This window comes from Rana temporaria, chromosome 11 (genome assembly GCF_905171775.1).
Source record: "Rana temporaria chromosome 11, aRanTem1.1, whole genome shotgun sequence".
In the NCBI taxonomy this organism is placed as follows: Eukaryota; Metazoa; Chordata; class Amphibia; order Anura; family Ranidae; genus Rana; species Rana temporaria.
Window position 1 is genome coordinate 10,927,339 of NC_053499.1, and position 21,611 is coordinate 10,948,949.

Genomic DNA, 21,611 nt, shown 5'->3' on the forward strand with positions numbered 1-21,611 from the left:
GATGTTTAACATTGGTTCTGAGCATGCGTGTTTGTACATTGAATTTTAATTGGACCAACTTGCGTACACACGATCGGATAAAGCGACGTAACAGATTTATTGCCCAACAGTTGGTGAGCATTAACTGACAACTTTTGTCTCCCCCTCACTTTCCACTTTATTGTGGCTCCAGGACAGGGGGTGAACAGAACCCCCCCCCCCCCCCTGCAACATGGGGGAGACATTGGCCACCAGTACAGGAAGCAGGGCCGATCCGCCCTATAGGCTCACTATGCAAGATGCTTAGGGCCCCCGCAAATTACTAGAGGCTCTGCCTGGTTATAAGTAATTTTCGGCCCCTCACCCTGCTTCTCAACTCGCTGGCTGCATGGGAGAAGAGGTAAGAAGTCAGCACCCCCCGCTTCTCACTTTAATGTAAGATGTAATTTCCAACAGCAGAACACTCCTTCCCCCTGTCACTGTCTCAACTTTAGTGTGACATGTAATTTTGCTTAGGGCCCCAGGGAGGTCAGGATCGGCACCGACAGGAAGTGAAGGCAAAGCTACCCACTGGGGAGCCAGACAGCAACTAAAATATCAGGTTCTAACTTTTCCATCAAAAACGAAAGTTTAAAGAAAGGAGGAATAGTATCTTAAGAATTACTGCGTCTTCATTCACTGGGGTTGATTTACTAAAACCAGAGAGTGCTCAATATAGTGCAACTGTGCATGGGAGCCAATCAGCGTCTAACTTCAGCTTTGTTCAATTTAAGCTTTGACAATAAAATCCGTAACGCTTTTGGGATCATGTGTGGCTCCTTCCTCAGTCCACGTGGTCTGAGGAAGGAGCCGCACATGCTCTGAAACGCGTTCCCGCCCCCTTCTCCTCACCGACACCATCAGCCTTGTGTGTCCCGCAGTGAACCCAAAATACTGGCTTCCATGCCGCCTCCTCCCTCCAACATGTACAAGAACGCTTTACAGCTGCTGGATGGCTCTACACGGCTCTTTACCACTGTGCCGAGGATGGACACATACCACAGATGAGGACTTCTGATTTTATCACAATCTTGTAAGTGCTTTTAACCCTTTGTGCACTTTATTAAATTTTGCATACTGCACTTAGAGGCGCCTTTCTTTTACTTTTTTATATCTTCAGAGTTGCTTCCCCTCCACCCAAAGTGCTGCTGGAAGTGCCATCTCATCACTATCATCCCTCTGACCAGCGATCCACCTCCACCAGAGGCCGATCCTAGGGTCACAGACGCCTGGGTGCAGAAATATTTATGGCGCCCCACATGGGCGTGGTCATCTTACTAACTCCTCCCCTTTACAAATGTTTCTATGGCTATGACTCAAACACAGAGATGCTCCCCTAAGAAGTCTTCATTACCCTTGGATCCCCCCATGATCTTTTAAAGCGGATGTTCCCTGGAAAAAAAAATGAAAAGCCAGCAGCTACAAATACTGCAGCTGCTGACTTTTAATATTAGGGACACTTACCTGTCCTGAAGTCCAGCGGCGTCTGCAGCAGAGGACGAGCGATCGCTCGTCACCCTGCTGCTCCCCCCTCCATTCACGGTGAGGGAACCAGGAAGTGAAGCGCTCCGGCTACACTGCCCGGTTCCCTACGGCGCATGCGCCCACCGATTGGCTCCCGCTGTGTGCTGTGAGCCGAGTGTTCCCAGCACACAACAGGGGGGTGACGGGATGTCTGGTGGACTTCACTTTAGGGTGGAGAACCGCTTTAACAATAAAGAAAATTAGTACACTAATGGGACCTGGAGGGGGGTCTCTCTAATGCACACAGAGAGTCTGTTAGAAAGAGCCCCCAGACATTACTAGGAGGGTGGCACTCGGAGAGCATTTCTGGGAGTGCACGGGATGATTGGCAGCATCTCCGGCCAACCCTGAAGCCTCTCATCACACCGCCTATGGGAGACGAGCCGACACACTCAGAGGGGGCGGAGCAGACAAGAGACTGCTCCACCGTGTTCCGGTACTAGGCTCCGCTGCGGTACCCAGCCCGAATTCCGGGGACAGCGGGAGGTATGCACTCTTGGCAGTTGCCAGCGGAGAGAGCAAGCGGGATGGGGAACCACAGCACCCGCTACATGCGCTCCGCCTCTGGACACAGACAAGAAGGAGGGGGGGAGCACTCTGGAGCTTCGGCGCCTTCACCTCTGCGGCGCCTGGGTGCGGAGCACCCTGCCTAGGATCGGCCCTGGCCCTTATTACCTCTCAGCAAACATGGTAGCCTTAGGGATCCTTCATGAACTACACTGTACCCCTGATCTTTTCACGCCCACCCTAGCACACATCGTGGATGTGATGTTTGTGATGTGTTTTGCATTTGTTACTACAGCATGTGCAAGTAATGCCTTGTACACACGGGCGGATTTTCCGACGGAATTCCGTTCAAGCTGTCTTGCATACACACTGTCAAACCAAATTCCGACCGTCAAGAGCACGGTGACTTACCACACTATGACAAGCCGAGAAAAATTAAGTTCAATGCTTCCGAGCATGCATGGTTTTTAGTCCGTCGGAATTGCATCCAGACGAAGAAAAAACATGTTCTCTTTCTAAGTCCGTCTGAATTTCCGAAGGGGCACACACACGTTCGGAATATCCGATGAAAAAAATTCCCCCTGACTTTTTCCATAGGAAATTCCGAACGTGTGTACGCGGCATAAGTCACAGAACCTGTCTGCTCTTATCTCATCTAGACTCTAATGACATGTTGGAAAAAGAAGACACAATGGCTTTGATTAAGGGTCCTTTCACACGGACTTGTCTGCTTGCTCACTGGGGAATCGCTCAGTTGATCCCCGCTGAGCAGGCGGATGACAGGTCTGTCTCCGCTCACTGTTTAGGGACGGACCTGTCAGAGTCCTGCTCTCCTCTATAGGGAGATCAGATGAAAGCGGACCGCCTGTACATTTTCATCCGATCCATCAGACGGATTGGAAAATAGGATCACCATCTGTCTGGATTTCACGGACAGGATCGGATTGGATTGGATGGCATATATAGATATATATGTATGAGGGTGACCACGTGTCCCGGATTGCCCGGGACAGTACCGCATTTTGCAGATCTGTCACGGGCACCTTCATTCCAGGACAATACAGTTTTCCGTAATGAAACTGACACAGCCACCCCCTGGGCCAATCTGATGCCCCCAAAAAAGGCCGCCACATCACCGATTTACTCACTGACAGTACTTGTCCTGCCTGGGAATGCCTGGAGGAGCACAATCCCCGCCCCATGCATGTGATTGGAGAAATCATAAATCCCGCTTCTTGTGTCCAATCACTGTGCTGTGATTCGTTACAGCACAAGCTGATTTTTGGGAAGGGGGGGGGGGTGTCCCTGAATGGTAGTTTGGAAATGTGGTCACCCTAATATATAGATCAGGGGTCTCCAAACTTTTCAAACAAAGGGCCACTTTATTGTCCTTCAGACTTTAGGAGGACCGGATTGTGGCCAGCATGGGCAGAAAATGTCACGGGCCCATCATCAGTGAGAATAAAAATGGCCTCAGGGTTGGTGGTCAATAGGAGGAGTATTCCCCCTATTAGTAGGAGGAATAGTATCCCATTATTGGTATCTGTGGAAGATATAGTGCCCCATTGTTGGTGTCAGTGGGAGGAATAGCGCATACCCCCCAACTTTCTGAGATGGGAATGAGGGACACCTATCAGCAAAAGTATGTAGGCATAGGACACACCCCCTGCCACGCCCCCTTAAAGGAGAATTGTACAAAAAAAAATAAGATTGGTTAAACCCACAAGTGCTTTTTTTTTACCACTACTATTTCTTTATATTGGCTTTGGGAATTTACAAATGCAGCAATTTAGAAATCAGATGAAAGGTTTAGCACTGGGAAACATTTTTTGATAGATAAAAAGTGCATTTTTTATACATCTGTATAGATCAGACCAAAATGAGGGACAAATGAGGAGAATGAGGGACAGAGGGACATTGCTCCAAATCAGGGACAGTCCCTCGAAATCAGGGACAGTTGGGAGGTATGATAGTGCCTCATATCAGTGGAAGGAATTGTGCCCCAAGGGCCGCATTAAGGCTAGCAAAGGGCCACATCTGGCCCTCGGGCCGCAGTTTGGAGACTCCTGATATAGATAGATAGATAGATAGATAGATAGATAGATAGATAGATAGATAGATAAGACCAAAATGAGGGAAAATGAGGAGGAAAGAGGGACAGAGGGACATTGCTCCAAATCAGGGACAGTCCCTCGAAATCAGGGACAGTTGGGAGCTATGCTAATATGTGCTAATAGTTACAGTATACTGTGTAATGTGAATATATATTTATAATATAAATATATATCTATAAATATACAATTTCAGTGAATAATAAGCAGACTGTGCCCTGATATCTCCTCATTGTCCTCCAATCATTTTCCAGCTTTTCGTGTATTACAGAAGCAAAACAATCAGCAGACATTATAGGACTGTTAAAGGGTAGGAACCATTTTACTCCCAGCTTAGCTGGGGACAGGATTGTGTGTCACACAGGAAGAGGAAGCAGCATGGAGTGACAGGTGACTAACACAGGGAATGTTTCTCTGGGTGTAATTCAGGGGGATCATTTCTTAGTAGATATTTTTGTATTTGTTATGAAGTGTATTTTAGTGGAACAAGAAATGTTCACATAATACAGGAATGTAACAAAGTCAGCGACATGGGAACCAATCAGGAGTCTGCATTCAGGGTATTGTAAAGTAGGTACACATTACTGATCTGATCGTGGCATTGGGGTTTATTTACTAAAGGCAAATCCACTTTACACTACAAGTTCATTTGGAAGTGCAGTCGCTGTGTATCTGAAGGGAAGCTCTGCTGATTTTATCATCCAATCATGTACATGCAAAAATGCTGTTTTTCTTTTTTCTTTTTTACATGTCCCCCTCAGATCTACAGCAACTGCACTTCCAAGTGCACAGTGGATTTGCCTTTAGTAAATAAACCCTCATTGGCTGCAGCGTCACACGACCGCGCAATTATCAGTTAAAGTAACGCAGTGCCATATTGCAAAAAAATGGCCTGGTCAGGAAGGGGAGTAAATCTTTCGGAGGTGAAGTGGTTAAAAAAAAAAAAAAAACAATGCAAGCACATTTGAAATGTAAGATGTGTTCTGTCCTACGTTCTTATATTTGTATGTCTTTTATTTATTTGTATTATAGGGGTTGTAAAGGTTCATGTTTTCTGCCCTTAATGCATCCTATGCGTTAAGGTGAAAAAACAAAAAACATCTGACAGTTACGCACCCCCCCCCCTGTTTTACTTACCTGCTGCGCTCGCCCCCAACGTCCTCTTCTCCGCTCAGTCTGGCCGTTGATTGGCTAGAGTTGATGGATTGATAGTAGAGCAGCCATTGGCTCGAAGAAGAGACACGCATGTCTCGAACGCGCGCATCCTCCTTCGCCCGGAAGTGAGGTCAGAACTGCAGCACACAGTGGAAACTAGCTCCCTTCTCCAAGGTTCCGAGAGCGTTTGGTCCCCACCGCCGCTGCCGCCTGTGGCAAGGACTGCTTCCACCGGGACCCCCGCGGATGAAAATCTATGTTTATATGCCTGATCTTATACTCGGTTTGTGAGTACGTTTTTTATACACTATTGTTACATATAATAAATGCTCATCTGCTACGCTTAGAAGTTGCCGCTTTTTCTTTCTTCAGCCATTGGCTCGCGCTGCTGTCAATCACATCTAAGGATGAGCTCTGGCGTGTTCGCATTGAACACGTGCAGAGCCCGCCAGGAAGTCGGCACCCGCGCTGCGCTAATCACAGCCAGGCAGACATTTCCCGATCTCTGCAGCCGAGCATCGGACAATGTCTGCCTGGCTGTGATTAGCGCAGCGCGGGTGCCGACTTCCTGGCGGGCTCTGCACGTGTTCAATGCGAACACGCCAGAGCTCATCCTTAATCACATCCAACGATGCGGCGTGCCGGGGCCAAGTGATACAGTGAACGGCTATAGCTGCCGGCTGTATCACGGGAGCTCACCTGCTTGAAAGTCCCGCACCATGAACGCGCTGGCTTCTCGGCTCATTCATTGGTTGATTGATAGCAGCACTGCCATTGGCTCCCGCTGCTGTCAATCAAATCAATGACGCGGGGAGGAGCCGAGACAGCCGCCCGAGGGACCCCAGAAGACCGGGTTCGGGGCCACTCGGTGCAAAACGGTGCAGGTAAGTATAACATGTTTGTTATTTGAAAAATACAAATATCCTTTACAACCCCTTTTAAGTTTTAAGATAACATAGTTGACATTTAGGGTATTACTGTACAGTTTTGTCAAATTGCTTATTGCACAAGTGAAACAACATAAAACAAACACAAATTGGAGCGTGTAGACGGTATGGTCGGTGTTCTCGATAATCGTATCTCGCTTACCCTGATTGGGAACTCGGACCCCTTTCACACTGGGGCGGTTTGCAGGCGCTATTACGCTAAAAATAGCGTCTGCAAACTGACCTGAAACAGCGGCTGCTGTCTCTCCAGTGTGAAAGCCCAGAGGGCTTTCACACTGGAGCGGTGCGCTAGCAGGACCGCTACAAAAGTCCTGCTAGCCGCATCTTTGGAGCGGTGTGCATACCGCTCCTCCACCATCCCATTTGAAAGCAATGGGAAACGGCGGTATTAACCCTTTTTCGGCCACTAGCAGGGGGTAAAACCGCACCGCTAGCGGCCGAAATACCGCTGCAATTTCGACGGTAAAGCGCCGCTAAAAATAGCAGAGCTTTACCGCCACCGCAACTCCCGCCCCAGTGTGAAAGGGGCCTAACTGGAAGCAGAGAATGGCTACCTAGCAAGAAAAACCAACAGGGAAGATTGAAGACAAACTGGATGTCCTGCTGTACTATAATCTCATTATTTGTACTGTGTAAGGTTATTTCATATTTATGTCTTTTATTGAACTGCATGCAGTTATCTTTTTTTCTTTCTTCTTTTTTTTTTTTTTTTTGTAGTTTGCTGACATCTAGTGGCAGTTTTGGACCACTGCAGCTTGTTTACCAATCTGATTTTGGTATCTTCCTCTGTCCCCCCCCTCCTGTTTAGTGATAGTTAGTTTAGTCTTGGCTGGACCCTCCCCAATTCTTCCATTTTTCTTCAGTCAGTGTTAGCCATTCACAGAGACAGGGCTTGGGGAAGTCATTGTCTTATTATACTTCATAAGACTTGAAAACCATCCTCAGTACTGCAATCACCTGAAGTAAAATTGCATTGAACTTCTGTGTCTTATTGAAGAGTTTATCTGCCTGTGGACAGTGCCAAGTCAGCAGGTGACCATACAGTCCAGACAGACTGGTTCTAAGAAGGTATGTCAATGCATAAAGCGGCATTTGACGTTCTAAAGGTTCACTAAAGGTTCCCTTTAACCACTTAACCCCCGGACCATATTGCTGGTCAAAGACCAGAGCACTTTTTGCGATTCGGCACTGCGTCGCTTTAACTTACAATTGCGCGGTCGTGCGACATGGCTCCCAAACAAAATTTGCGTCCTTTTTTCCCCACAAATAGAGCTTTCTTTTGGTGGTATTTGATCACCTCTGCGGTTTTTATTTTTTGCGCTATAAACAAAAATAGAGCGACAGTTTTGAAAAAAATGAATATTTTTTACTTTTTGCTATAATAAATATACCCCAAAAATATATAAAAAAAAGATTTTTTTCCTCAGTTTAGGCCGATAAGTATTCTTCTACATATTTTTCGTAAAAAAAAAATCACAATAAGCGTTTATTGATTGGTTTGCACAAAAGTTATAGCGTTTACAAAATAGGGGGTATTTTTATGGCATTTTTATTAATATTTTTTTTTTACTAGTAATGGCGGCGATCAGCGTTTTTTTTTTTTTTTTTTTCGGTACTGCGACATTATGGCGGACACTTTTGACACATTTTTGGGACCATTGGCATTTTTATAGCGATCAGTGCTATAAAAATGCATTGGATTACTATAAAAATGTCACTGGCAGTGAAGGGGTTAACACTAGGGGGCGGGGAAGGGGTTAAGTATGTTCCCTGGGTGTGTTCTAACTGTAGGGGGGGTGGCCTCACTAGGGGAAATTACCAATCTTCTGTTTATACATTGTATGAACAGAAGATCAGCATTTCTCTCCCTGACAGGACCGGGAGCTGTGTGTTTACACCCACAGCTCCCGGTCCCCGCTCTGTAACGAGCGATCGCGTGTGCCCGGCGGTGATCACGCCCGCCGGGCGCGGGAGTCGGGGGAGAGCGGTGCCATAGTCGCCTGTGCGAGAGCCGACGTTATTGTACCGGCTCTCGCACAGGGGAGCCGACATGCCGCCGCAAGAACTAACTACGGCGGCTGGTCGGCAACTAGTTAAAGAAAACAAAAAATTACAAACATGTTATACTTACCTCCACTGTGCAGCTCGTTTTGCACAGAGTGGCCCCAATTCTCTTCTGGGGTCCCTCGGTGGCTGTTTTGGCTCCTCCCCCGCAAGAACTAACCCCCTTCATTGGGAGCTCTCTCCCATGGGGGTTACTTGTTGCGGGCGCGCTCCCGTGATACAGCCTGCGGCCATAGTCGGTCCCCGGCATGCCATTGATTTGATTGACAGCAGCAGGAGCCAATGGCTGTGCTGCTATCAATCAACCAATGAATGAGCCAAGAAGCCAGCGCGTTCATGGCACGGGATTTTCGAGGGGTCAGGTAAGTAAACTGGGGCTCGGGGGGGGGGGGGCGCTAATCCTCTGATGTTTTTTCACCTTAATGCATAAAGGTGAAAAAACATGAACCTTTACAATGCCTTTAAGGGAAAGTTCACTGCTGGATGTAGCTGCATTGTGTGGAATGGGAAGTTCATTATCCAGAAGCAGCATGCAAACTGATTTTCTGTTGCACATCAAGAACCTTTATTTAAGTTTTTTTTACATCCACACGCTCAGTATCAGTAAATCGGTTATTACTATACTTATTTATTACTAAATGTCTTTTTCCCTGTGTTGTTTTATGTTTGCAGAAATCTTGGAGCCGGTGATTACTTGCATAGCTCAGTAGAATGGATGACAAGAGGCGGAGAGCTCGTGTGCAAGGGGCGTGGGCAGGAAAAGCGAAAGTCACTGCTCACATAGGTACTAAACTGCACTGTGATTGGATGGATTGTTACTTCATCTCATTGGTTACTTATTTATTCTACTCCACCTATACAGTGCCTTGAAAAAGTATTCATACCCCTTGAAATTTTCCACATTTTGGCATGTTGCAACCAAAAACGTAAATGTATTTTATTGGGATTTTATGTGACAGACCAACACAAAGTGTCACATAATTGTGAAGTGGAAGGAAAATGATAAATAGTTTTCCAAATAAATATGTGAAAAGTGTGGGGGGGGGGGGTACATTTGTATGGCGCCCCCCGGAGTCAATACTTTGTAGAACCTCCTTTTACTGCAATTACAGCTGCGAGTCTTTTTGGGGGTGTCTCTACCAGCTTTGCACATCTAGAGAGGGACATTTCTGCCCATTCTTCTTCTTTGCAAAATATTGGTCTCTGGCACGCGTGCATACCGCCGGCGACCCACTCCCGCTGTGATTGGACACAGCAGGAGCCAATCAGCGGATCCCGCGGCCGCAATGGCTGCCGGCCACCTGAGATGGTCCAGGGGAATGACAGAACGGCAGTCTGCCTATGTAAACAAGGCAGACCGTCTTCTGTCACAGAGGAAGAGAGATCTGCGATTCCTACTAATCAGGAACACAGATATCTTCGTCTAATGTCGGCATCCCCCACACAGGGAGAACATCTATAAAAATGTCACATGTTACTGGTGTCAAACTAATTCAACTTTCTTTCATTTTGTTCCAGGACCTACAGTTTTTGTAAACACAGGAAAACCCCTGGGCTGGGGACATGACCATGTTATTCCAGACAAACAGTTTGTATATAAAGAGCCAACCGAGGTAAATGTAATTGCCAGTTGGATATGTTTGAGTCTTCCTCAACCAGCTGCATAATTCTTATGCCTCGTACACACGACCATTTTTCTCGGCAGGGAAAAAAAACAAAGTTTTTCCCGACGTGATTCCTCTCCAGCCTGACTTGCATAAACACGTTCATGCAAAAAAACGTCCGACCAAAGTGCCATTACGTACAACACATACGACGGGACTATAAAGGGGAAGTTACTTTCAAATGGCGCCGCCCTTTGGGCTGCATACTTGATTCTGAGCATGCGCTGTTTTTTTCCCTCGGAAAAGCATACACACGACCGTTTTTCGCGACGAGAAAAAAACTGATGGGAAACACGACGGGAAAAAGACAGCTGGGTTACATTTTTTTTTTGCAGGCAGTTTTTTCGTCGTGAACTGCTATGGAGTATACACACGACCGGTTTTCACGACCAATATAAAAAATGGCAGTTTTCTCGTTGTGAAAACCGGTCGTGTGTACAAGCCATTAGTCTACTAAGTGGTCTCATGAAACAGGTGAAAGTTACAATTTTCTCTTCCGTCTTCCTCTCTCTTCTCTTCTCTTCTCTTCTCTTCCGTCTTCCTCTCTCTTCTCTTCTCTTCTTCTCTTCCGTCTTCCTCTCTCTTCTTCTCTTCTCTTCTGTCTTCCTCTCTCTTCTTCTCTTCTCTTCCGTCTTCCTCTCTCTTCTTCTCTTCTCTTCCGTCTTCCTCTCTCTTCTTCTCTTCCGTCTTCCTCTCTCTTCTTCTCTTCCGTCTTCCTCTCTCTTCTTCTCTTCCGTCTTCCTCTCTCTTCTTCTCTTCTCTTCCGTCTTCCTCTCTCTTCTTCTCTTCTCTTCCGTCTTCCTCTCTCTTCTTCTCTTCTCTTCCGTCTTCCTCTCTCTTCTTCTCTTCTCTTCCGTCTTCCTCTCTCTTCTTCTCTTCTCTTCCGTCTTCCTCTCTCTTCTTCTCTTCTCTTCCGTCTTCCTCTCTCTTCTTCTCTTCTCTTCCGTTTTCCTCTCTCTTCTTCTCTTCTCTTCCGTTTTCCCCTCTCTTCTTCTCTTCTCTTCCGTCTTCCTCTCTCTTCTCTTCTCTTCTTCTCTTCCGTCTTCCTCTCTCTTCTCTTCTCTTCTCTTCTGTCTTCCTCTCTCTTCTTCTCTTCTCTTCTGTCTTCCTCTCTCTTCTTCTCTTCTCTTCTCTTCTCTTCCGTTTTCCTCTCTCTTCTTCTCTTCTCTTCTCTTCCGTCTTCCTCTCTCTTCTTCTCTTCTCTTCCGTCTTCCTCTCTCTTCTTCTCTTCTCTTCCGTTTTCCTCTCTCTTCTTCTCTTCTCTTCCGTCTTCCTCTCTCTTCTTCTCTTCTCTTCTCTTCCGTCTTCCATCTTCCTCTCTCTTCTTCTCTTCTCTTCCGTCTTCCTCTCTCTTCTTCTCTTCTCTTCCGTCTTCCTCTCTCTTCTTCTCTTCTCTTCCGTCTTCCATCTTCCTCTCTCTTCTTCTCTTCTCTTCCGTCTTCCTCTCTCTTCTCTTCCGTCTTCCTCTCTCTTCTCCTTATTGTTGTTCTTGTTGTTCTTGTTGTTCTTGTTGTTTTTCTTGTTCTTCTTGTTCTTCCTCTCTCTTCTTCCGTCTTCCTCTCTCTTCTTCTCTTCCGTCTTCTTCTCTTCTCTTCTCTTTCGTCTTCCTCTCTCTTCTTCTTCTTCTCTTCTCTTCTCTTTCGTTTTCCTCTATCTTCTTCTTCTCTTCCATCTTATGTTGTTTTCTCGCCCAATTCCTTCTCCTGTCATGTAACAGTGATTGCAAGCTAACATATAATTTTTTTAAATTAAAATACATAATCTTAGCTTATAAAAAAAAAAAAAAAAACTCTCCCACTGTTCTCAGCTTCTGCCAATTATTATTAATATTTTGTTGCTGCTGTGATCTGACTTCCTGTTAGAGCAGTGATGAGGAACCTTGGCACCCCATATGTTTTGGAACTACGTTTCCCATGATGCTCATGCACTCTGCAGTGTAGTTGAGCATCATGGGAAATGTAGTTCCAAAACATCTGGGGTGCCGAGGTTTCCCATCACTGTGTTAGAGGGTGGCTAATTTTCTTCTCCGTGGTTTCACTGTAAGTAGGAATGTAGCGACGCTCTCTTACTCGCTCCACGATGAATTATGGACTGTGGGATTTGTAGTGTACATAGAGCAGTGCTCTGCTCATTCTAAACAAATGGCAGTGAAAGGTGGAAAGTATAAAGGTTTAGGAGCTCAAATAGGAGGGTACAAGGAGACGGAAAACACAGCAAGAAACAATTTCATGAAAAATAGATTACATGGCCATTAAATTATAAACGTGTATGGATTATTTTTGAGAAATAACGGTCTGGTTAAGTGTCACCTTAACACCCTTTCCACAGCAGGTATTGCATGTAATGGTGTACAGCACTATATCTGCCCCCAGACACGTGTCCGCCTATATTGCCTGACAATTGGCTGTAGAAAATTCTTTTCACTTTTTGATATTCTTCAGCGATAACGACAACAACAAAAAAACCTTCCCCTGAAATTGTGCTTGGGATGCTGAAGAAAAGATTAAACAGATATTGATAGAAATATTTGTTTTCACTCTTTAACCTCTTGCAGCTCACATAACGCATAGGTGACACAGCAAAGCGCGCGGTCTTTAACGCCATATGACATGTGCGTCAATGGGCGGCCAAGGTTTCTGTGCTGAGAGTGCGCTCCCAGTACAGGGACCAAGCTGTCAAAAAGAGCTCTCGGTACCCTCTAACTATCAGTAGCTGGCGGAACCGACTCCTGATCATGTGACCACTGTGACAGCCAATAGCAAAGGGTCACATTATTACCGATCCTTCCCACCCCCGGGCATACAGACCTTATTAACCACTTCAATACCGGGCATTTTCACCCCCTTCCTGCCCAGACCAATTTTCAGCGCTGTTGCACTTTGAATGACAATTGCCCGGTCATGCACTGTACCCATTTGAAATTTTGATCATTTTTTTTCCCCACAAATAGTTTTCTTTTGGTGGTATTTGATTACCTCTGTGTTTTTTATTTTTTACTCTATAAATAAAAAAAAGAGCGACATATTTTTGGTAAAAAAATCGCAATAAGCATTTATTGATTGGTTTGCGCAAAAGTTATAGCATCTATAAAATAGGAGGTAAATTTATGGCATTTTTATTGTTGTTTTTTTTTTTTTTTACTAGTAATGGTGCGATCTGCGATTTTTTTTATTTTGACTGCGATATTCCGACGGACACTTCGGGCTCTCTTGACACTATTTTGGGACCATTCACATTTATACAGCGATCAGTGCTATAAAAGTGCACTGATTACTGTATAAATGTGACTGGCAGGGAAGGGGTTAGCACTAGGGGGCGAGGAAGGGGTTAACTGTGTATCCTAGAGAGTGAATCTAACTGTAGGGGGCAGGGACTCACAAGGGGAGGAGACCGATCGGTGTTTCTCTGTATTGGGAACACACATCGGTCTCCTCTCCTCTGACAGGATGTGAATCTGTGTGTTTACACACAGATCCACTGTCCTGCCGTGTTCACGAGCAATTACAGGTGCCCGGCGGACATCGCGGCCGCTGGGCACGTGCTTTGGGTGCCGAGTGACGCGACGGGGGCGCACGCACCCCATAGAGGCTCGGGAAAAAAAAGACAATGAGGGACAAAGGGTTCCTGCCGCTGTCATAATACAATAGTGCAGTAGGGAAGTGGTTAAAAGGGACGCCGGGTGGGGGGTTCAAAATGCTTGTTGCTTCAGAGCTCCTGCTGTCAGTCTAAATGTAAAGAACTAAATCCCATGAAGGCTGTCTATCTCTTTCAGGTTGTACGGAAGATCCCGGACCCCCGTGTCATTGAGTAAGTTCCCATTTATATATAGATACTATTTATCAAATTTGCATATATTGTAGTCCCCCACCCTCCCTTCTGCCATCTTCCACAGCGGCTTGGGCGCTCCCGCCCACCGGGAAAACCCACTGTGCAAATACTGTGTGACATAAAAAAATCGCAATAACCACCATTTTATTTTTTAGGGCCTTTGCTTCAAACGAATATATAATGTTTGGGGGCTCTAAGTAGTTTTCTAGCAAATAATACTGAATACTAAACCAGCGGTCTCTAAACTGCGGCCCCTAAACTGCGGCCCAGGGGTCGCATGTGGCCCTTTGCATGCCTTTTATCTGGCCCTTGGGGCACTATTCCTCCCACTGATATGAGACGCTTTTCTCCCGTTGACACCAGCAATGGGGCACTTTTCCTCCCCCTGATACCAAATGTGGTCATGTTTACTCCCACTGATGCCAAGGAAATGTTCACTCCCGCTGGCTAAGTCCGGCCCTCCTAAAGGACAATAAAGTTTGGAGACCCCTGATCTAAACGATCCGTATTGGGTGGACTGATCCATATTGATTGAAAATTGCACTCGGTCCTCTAATTTTGTGTCTTTTTATGTCTATAGTAAGCCCGGTACATATGAAATCAGCACATCGGCTTCTGGAGTGTCCAGGTAAGAGAGATCTTCATTATTGATGAAGATGTTAAAAAAATGATTCCGCTGCTGAGCTCTCCTTGTGGAAATGCCTGGCTCCTCTGCTGTCATCCTCATGCTCAGGCTCAGTAGTAGTGTCTCAATCACTGGCACAAATGGCGAGGAGTTGGGCAAGGACAGTCCTGGTCATGGCTTATCTTGGGGTGAATAATGATCTGAACTTCCCGAATGATTTGTCCCCCCAAAAGTGGCCATATGGGGGCTGTGGTCCAGTGTCTCTAAGTACATTGATTGAGTGGGACAGCCAGGTGCACAAGACGAGCATGAAAAACGGATCCATAAAGAAAACCTGTCATAAGACCCCTTTCACACCGAGGCAGTTTTCAATTGTCATAGCGCCTGAAAACTGCCTCTCATGACGCCTGAATGTGAAACTTGCGGGATGTTAGAAAAAGTCCTGCAAGCAGCGTTTTTGGGGCGTGTTTGGAAAGTTGTATACAGCGCTCTCAAAATGCCCCTGCCCATTGCAATTAATGGGCAGCGCTTCCGATGCGCCTGAAAAGCTCTTCGGAAGTGCTCCAACATGGGCAGTTTTAACCTCTTCTTTGGGGTTGAAAGAGCCGCTTGAAGAGCGTTCAAGCGCCATTAAAACGGCAGATGTTTTTCCGCTAACGCACGGGCGGCCCCAGTGTGAAAGGGCTCTAAAGAGAGATGCATAGATTGCCACTTGAATGAATGAAAAAACGTATAAAGCGCGCGGCGCATGCGAACTGAATCGCCTCTGGGCGCTAGTTGTTCCTGCCTTTCTAGAGCATCAAAAGAGCAGAGTTTTGATCTGTCTTCTGAAGGCTTCTGGTGGTTCTAACCTCCTTTTAAGAATTCTACTGGTGGTCCTTTGTCAGAGCCACCGGCCAAGAGCAAGTATGCCGATCAGTCTGACTTTTTCTTGCAGCATACTTGTTCTGGATCAGAAATTCATAAAACATTAAAGCGGAGTTCCAGGCTTTTTTTTCTTTTTATTAAAAATCAGCAGCTACACAAAGTTTAGCTGCTGACTTCTAATAAACGGACACTTACCTGTGGCACAGTCCAGCAATGTGGCCGCCCGGAGCGTCGCTCCTCCTCCCCTCCTCTCTGCCGGCGCCATCATGGCCACTGTGGGCACCTGGCCATAACAGCTTTCGGTTTCACGGCCGGGGGAACATGTGCGAGTCGCGCTGCGCGTTCCCATTGGACAGACGATCTTCTGGGACCCTCCATCTGTCCCGGAAGATTGCGGTGAGTGAGGGGCCGCCTAAGAGAGGGGGAGTCAACCAGGTGGCCCGCGGGCAGAAGGAGGAAGTGGGACAAATAGTCCCACCCAAATGTGGCATGTAAGGGGCGAGTAGTACTTTAAAGCGCAGATTCCACTTTTGGGTGGAACTCCGCTTTAAACTCAGAAAACCAGCAGAGCAATCAGGCTATTGGCATTTTCAAAAGGCAATTGCAATGGGCTGCTGTTCTCCTTATTTAATTTAAATGCAAAATTGTTGCGGCTGACCATGTCATAACTGTTAAAGTGGTTGTAATTTTTTTTTTTTTACTTGGACCTACAGGTAAGCTTATAATAAAGGTTACCTGTAGGTACAATGAATATCTCCTACACTTGCACCGTTTAGGAGAAATTCACACTGCATGCACACTGGTGATGTCCCTCTGAATGGACGGCATATCTGTGCATGTCCCTTCAGAGCCCGTGTGGTGGTCCATGACTCCCGCGCGCATGCATGGGAGAGAGGCGATTACGACTTGGCCAATCAGACGGCCAGAGCAGGCTAACCCAGAAGGGAGACTGGGTGAAGATTGAAGCCCGGTGACAGCACGCCACTGGAGGGCTTCGTGCAAGGGTAGCAATCCATACTAGCACATTATGCCATTGTCTTGCAGGTTTTTTTTTTTTTTTTAAAGATGTAGGGCTAGATTCAGGTAGGGGCGCGCATTGTTACGGCGGAGCAGCGTATCGTATTTACGCTACGCCGCCGCAACTTACAGGAGCAAGTGCAGTATTCACAAAGCACTTGCTCCGTAAGTTGCGGCGGTGTATCGTAAATGGGGCCGGCGTAATTCAAATGTGGAAGGGGGGCGTGTTTTATGTTAATGTGTGATGACCTGACGTGATTGACGTTTTTTACGAAAGGCGCATGCGCCGTCCGTGTACATATCCCAGTGTGCATTGCGCCCAAGTACGCCGCAACAACGTATTGGTTTAGACGTGAACGTAAATTACGTCCAGCCCTATTCGCGAACGACTTGCGCAAACGACGTAAAAAATTCAAAAATCGAAGCGGGAATGACGTCCATACTTAACATTGTGTGCGCCTCATAGAAGCAGGAGCAACGTTGAGCCGAAAAAGCCTTACGCAAACAACTACCGCCGGGCGCACGTACGTTTGTGAATCGGCGTAACTAGGTAATTTGCATACTCTACGCCGAAAACGACGGAAGCGCCACCTAGCGGCCAGCATGAGAATGCACCCTAAGATACGACGGCGTAAGAGACTTACGCCAGTCGGATCTTCGGCTAATGTCGGCGTATCTTGCTTTCTGAATACAGAAAGAAGATACGCCGGCGCAGCTTTGAATTTACGCGGCGTATCTATGGATACGCCGGCGTAAATCATTGCTGAATCTAGCCCGCAGTTTACTACCTCTTTAAAGTAAATTTGTAACTGGTGTTCTAGATGTCTGTCTTAATATTCCTTGCTTTTTTTCAGGCTAAGGCTTTTCCCCTCATTTATTGAGCCCAAAGAGGGAGAATGGATGTTTGAACAGTTATATCGGGAAATCCCATGGAGGCAGAAATCCAATGTGGGGCCAGGTAAGTTCCCACAGGTGCTGTACTGAAAATATCCAGCAGAGGGAGACAGAGTCTGTTCTATTCTCCTAGAGCAGGGATCTTCAAACTACGGCCCTCTAGCTGTTGTAGAACTACACATCCCATGAGGCATTGTAATACTTTCCACAGACATGACTAGGCATGATGGGAATTGTAGTTCCTGAACAACTGGAGAGCCGTAGTCTGAAGACCCCAGAGCCTGCAATAGACTTCCAATGGCCAGTTACTCCGCCACATCTATTTCATTACCTCTTCCATTCTTCACACTGGGGTAGATTCAGTAAGCAATTGCGTCTGCGTATCCATAGATTTGCAGCGCAATTGCTTAGTTGCGCCAGCGTATCGACTTTTCTGTTTTCAGAAAGCTCCATATGCCGACTGCAGCCTAAGATATGACTGGCATAAGGCTCTTATGCCGTCGTATCGCAGGCTGCATTCTTACGATGGCCGCTAGGTGGCGTTCCCGTAGTGGTTAGCGTAGAGTATGCAAATTGCATACTCACGCCGATTCACAACCCTACGCGCGCCCTGCGTACGCATTTTACGTTGTTTGCCGTTTTTTTTCGTAAGGCTGCCCAGCATGCAGGTGCAGCCAATGCTAAGTATATCCGTCGTTCCCGCATCGCGATTTTTAAAAATTACGTTGTTTGCGTAAGTGAATCGTGAATGGCGCTGGACGCCATTTACGTACACGTTGAAGCAAATGACGTCCTTGCGACGTCATTTACCGCAATGCACATCGGGAACGCGCCTAATTTAAATGATCCACGCCCCCTACGGGATCATTTAAATTACGCGCGCTTACGCCGGCCATTTTTACGGAGCGCCCGCGCAAATTACGGAGCTACTGCTTCGTGAATGAAGCGTAGCGCACGTAATTTACGGAGGCGTAGCGTAAACACGGTACGCTGCGCCTCCGTAAGAGGGCGCAAATCTACCTGAATCTAGACAACTGTTCCTAATCCGAAGAGAATGTCGATTTTTATTTTATTTTATTTTTTTAGAATCCGTTCTTATGTCCCTAATACAGTTTTAAGTAAAGTAATTGAGGAACACGGAACCCAGGTGCTGGGACTTGTAGTCGCCTATCGTCCTGGTAGGTGATGTAGAAGAGAGATTTTTTTCAGCCTGTAACCGGATTTGTCTTGCGACAGATGGACCTTATCAGGAGCCGCGGCTCACCTGTTGGTACGGAGAGGTGCCGTATACCTACTCAAGCTCTACAATGCAGGCCAATCCTCATGTGAGTACCCAAGGCTTCTGTTTCCTCTGATGTCCAAGACACAAACATAACCACAAAAAAACGATGTTGAAGCCTGGATCGAGGATACAAGTATGCCAAGGCTATCCTCCAGGTGTTTGGGTGATATGTGCCAGGGATATCTTCCAGGTGTATGGGTGTTGTGTGCCAAGTCTATCCTCCAGGTTTATGGGTGATGTGTGCCAAGGATATCTTCCAGATTTATGGCTGTTATGTGCCAGGGCTATCCTTCAGGATTACAGGTGTTATGTGCCAGGGATATCCTCCAGGTTTATGGGTGCTATGTGCCAAGGCTATCCTCCAGGTTTATGGGTGTTATAAGCCAAGTCTATCCTCCAGATTTATGGGTGTTGTGTGCCAGGGATATCCTCCAGGTGTATGGGTGTTGTGTACCAAGGCTTTCCTCCAGGTGTATGGGTGTTATAAGCCAAGTCTATCCTCCAGATTTATGGGTGTTGTGTGCCAAGTCTATCCTCCAGGTGTATGGGTGCTATGTGCCAAGGCTATCCTCCAGGTGTTTGGGTGTTATGTGCCAGGGATATCTTCCAGGTGTATGGGTGTTGTGTGCCAAGTCTATCCTCCAGGTGTATGGGTGCTATGTACCAAGGCTATCCTTCAGGATTACAGGTGTTGTGTGCCAGGGATATCCTTCAGGTGTATGGGTGTTATATGCCAAGGCTATCCTCCAGGTGTATGGGTGTTGTGTGCCAAGTCTATCCTCCAGGTGTATGGGTGATGTGTGCCAAGTCTATCCTCCAGGTGTATGGGTGTTGTGTGCCAAGTCTATCCTCCAGGTGTATGGGTGTTGTGTGCCAAGTCTATCCTCCAGGTGTATGGGTGTTGTGTGCCAAGTCTATCCTCCAGGTGTATGGGTGTTGTGTGCCAAGTCTATCCTCCAGGTGTATGGGTGTTGTGTGCCAAGTCTATCCTCCAGGTGTATGGGTGTTGTGTGCCAAGTCTATCCTCCAGGTGTATGGGTGTTGTGTGCCAAGTCTATCCTCCAGGTGTATGGGTGTTGTGTGCCAAGTCTATCCTCCAGGTGTATGGGTGTTGTGTGCCAAGTCTATCCTCCAGGTGTATGGGTGTTGTGTGCCAAGTCTATCCTCCAGGTGTATGGGTGATGTGTGCCAAGGATATCTTCCAGATTTATGGCTGTTATGTGCCAAGTCTATCCTCCAGGTGTATGGGATCTATGTGCCAAGGCTATCCTTCAGGATTACCGGTGTTATGTGCCAGGGTTATCCTCCAGGTTTATGGGTGCTATGTGCCAAGTCTATCCTCCAGGTGTATGGGTGCTATGTGCCAAGGCTATCCTCCAGATTTGTGGGTGTTGTGTGCCAGGGCTATCCTCCAGGTGTATGGGTGCTATGTGCTAAGGCTATCCTTCAGGATTACAGGTGTTATGTGTCAGATATCCTTCAGGTGTATGGGTGCTATGTGCCAGGGCTATCCTCCAGGTTTGTGGGTGTTATGTGCACCCCTTCCCAGCTAGTGTCATTAGTACAGTGTCTGTGTATAGTTTTATCACTGATCACTGTATTAGTGGCAGTCAGTTCCCCCCAGCATCAGTTAGTGTCCGATTGGCCACCACACTATCACAGTCCCATTATAAGTTACTGATCACCACCATTAGTAGCATTAAAACAAATAATTGTAGTAGATATCCCATCCTTTGTATAACTTTCACCCAAACCAATCAATATACACTTCCTTTTTTTTTTCCATCAAAGGCATGAAGCAGAATATATCGTATACCACCAAAAGAAATCGCTTTTTGTGTGAAAAAAATTATCTAAATTTTATTTAGGTACAAGGTTAAATGAACGCGCAATTATCAGTTAAAGTAGCGCAGTGCTAAATAGCAAAAAATGTCCTGGTCTTCGGGGGGGGGGGGGGGTAAAATCTTCCAGAGGGTAAGTGGTTAATGCTGTCAGGTGTAAATAATAGAGATAAGCCCAGGAGATGTCATGCACCTCGTTTGACCTAACTCCTAGTGTGCCGTCACTTTTTACATAGGAGGTCCGTTTTTGGAACTCCGCTTTAAAGTATAACTAAAGTTTTGAGTGGAGAGGGATTAGAACCTCTGTCAGTTTGTATTGCTGTCTGTGCCCACATTAGGGAGATTCCCCCTCTCCATCTTCTCTGTTTACCATCATCGTTGAAAGTGAAAGTAAAAGAAAATCCCAAATTGGGTTGTCCCCAGAATAGTAATAGAGGGGAAATCTTCGTTCTGGTGACCTGCGGGGTCCCTAAGGGATTTCCTCTCACTTCCTGTTTGGCTATGGGACAGGAAGTGAAGGGAAATCTCAGCAATAGGGACACCGATGGTGAAAAAGAAATCTGTCAGGGGTTATAACTAGGGTTGTCCCGATACCGATACTAGTATCGGTATCGGGACCGATTATGAGTACTCCCGCAACTACCCCCGATACCAAAATAGAATACTAGCCCCCCCTCCCCGCCGCCGACGCATCCCGCCGCATCCCCGCTGCCGCCGCCACTTGGTTAATACGGGCGGGGAACATTACAGCATTCATTTGAATAGCTGTAATGATTCGCGCCGCGTATAGACACTCCCCCTTGCTCGGATGAACTGTCCAATCCCGAGCAAGGGGGAGTGTCTATACACGGCACGAATCATTACAGCTATTCAAATGAAAGCTGTGATGTTCCCCGCGCGTATTAACCAGTCGGCGGCAGCGGGGATGCGGCGGGATGCAGGTAAGGTGGACATGGCTGCATATGGGAGACATGGCTGGATATGGGGGGGGAGACATGGCTGCAAATGGGGGACATGGCTGGATATGGGGGGAGACATGGCTGGATATGGGGGGGGAGACATGGCTGGATATGGGGGGGAGACATGGCTGGATATGGGGGGGGAGACATGGCTGGATATGGGGGTAAACATGGCTGGATATGGGGGGGGACGTGGCTGGATATGGGGGGGGACGTGGCTGGATATGGGGGGGGACGTGGCTGGATATGGGGGGGACGTGGCTGGATATGGGGGGGGACGTGGCTGGATATGGGGGGGGACGTGGCTG

The 21,611-nt window shown here is 47.0% G+C and overlaps 1 protein-coding gene across 3 annotated transcripts in view; it reads left to right on the top strand.

Annotated features, from left to right (window-relative positions):
- Positions 1-1,029: 1,029 nt before the first annotated feature.
- ALKBH3 (alkB homolog 3, alpha-ketoglutarate dependent dioxygenase) overlaps positions 1,030-21,611 on the top strand; it is a 30,222-nt gene continuing 9,640 nt past the window's right edge. Inside the window, exons 1-7 of one of the 3 annotated variants that reach the window (XM_040328025.1) lie at positions 1,030-1,051; positions 8,999-9,110; positions 9,845-9,939; positions 13,763-13,797; positions 14,399-14,446; positions 17,182-17,285; positions 18,458-18,546. In XM_040328025.1, coding sequence (XP_040183959.1) covers positions 9,038-9,110; positions 9,845-9,939; positions 13,763-13,797; positions 14,399-14,446; positions 17,182-17,285; positions 18,458-18,546 — 444 coding nt within the window. In that variant the 5' untranslated portion in view covers positions 1,030-1,051; positions 8,999-9,037. Of the gene's footprint in view, positions 1,052-4,470; positions 4,551-4,577; positions 4,731-8,998; positions 9,111-9,844; positions 9,940-13,762; positions 13,798-14,398; positions 14,447-17,181; positions 17,286-18,457; positions 18,547-21,611 lie in introns of those variants that run through there. The other 2 variants (XM_040328023.1, XM_040328024.1) reach the window with 2 other exon arrangements.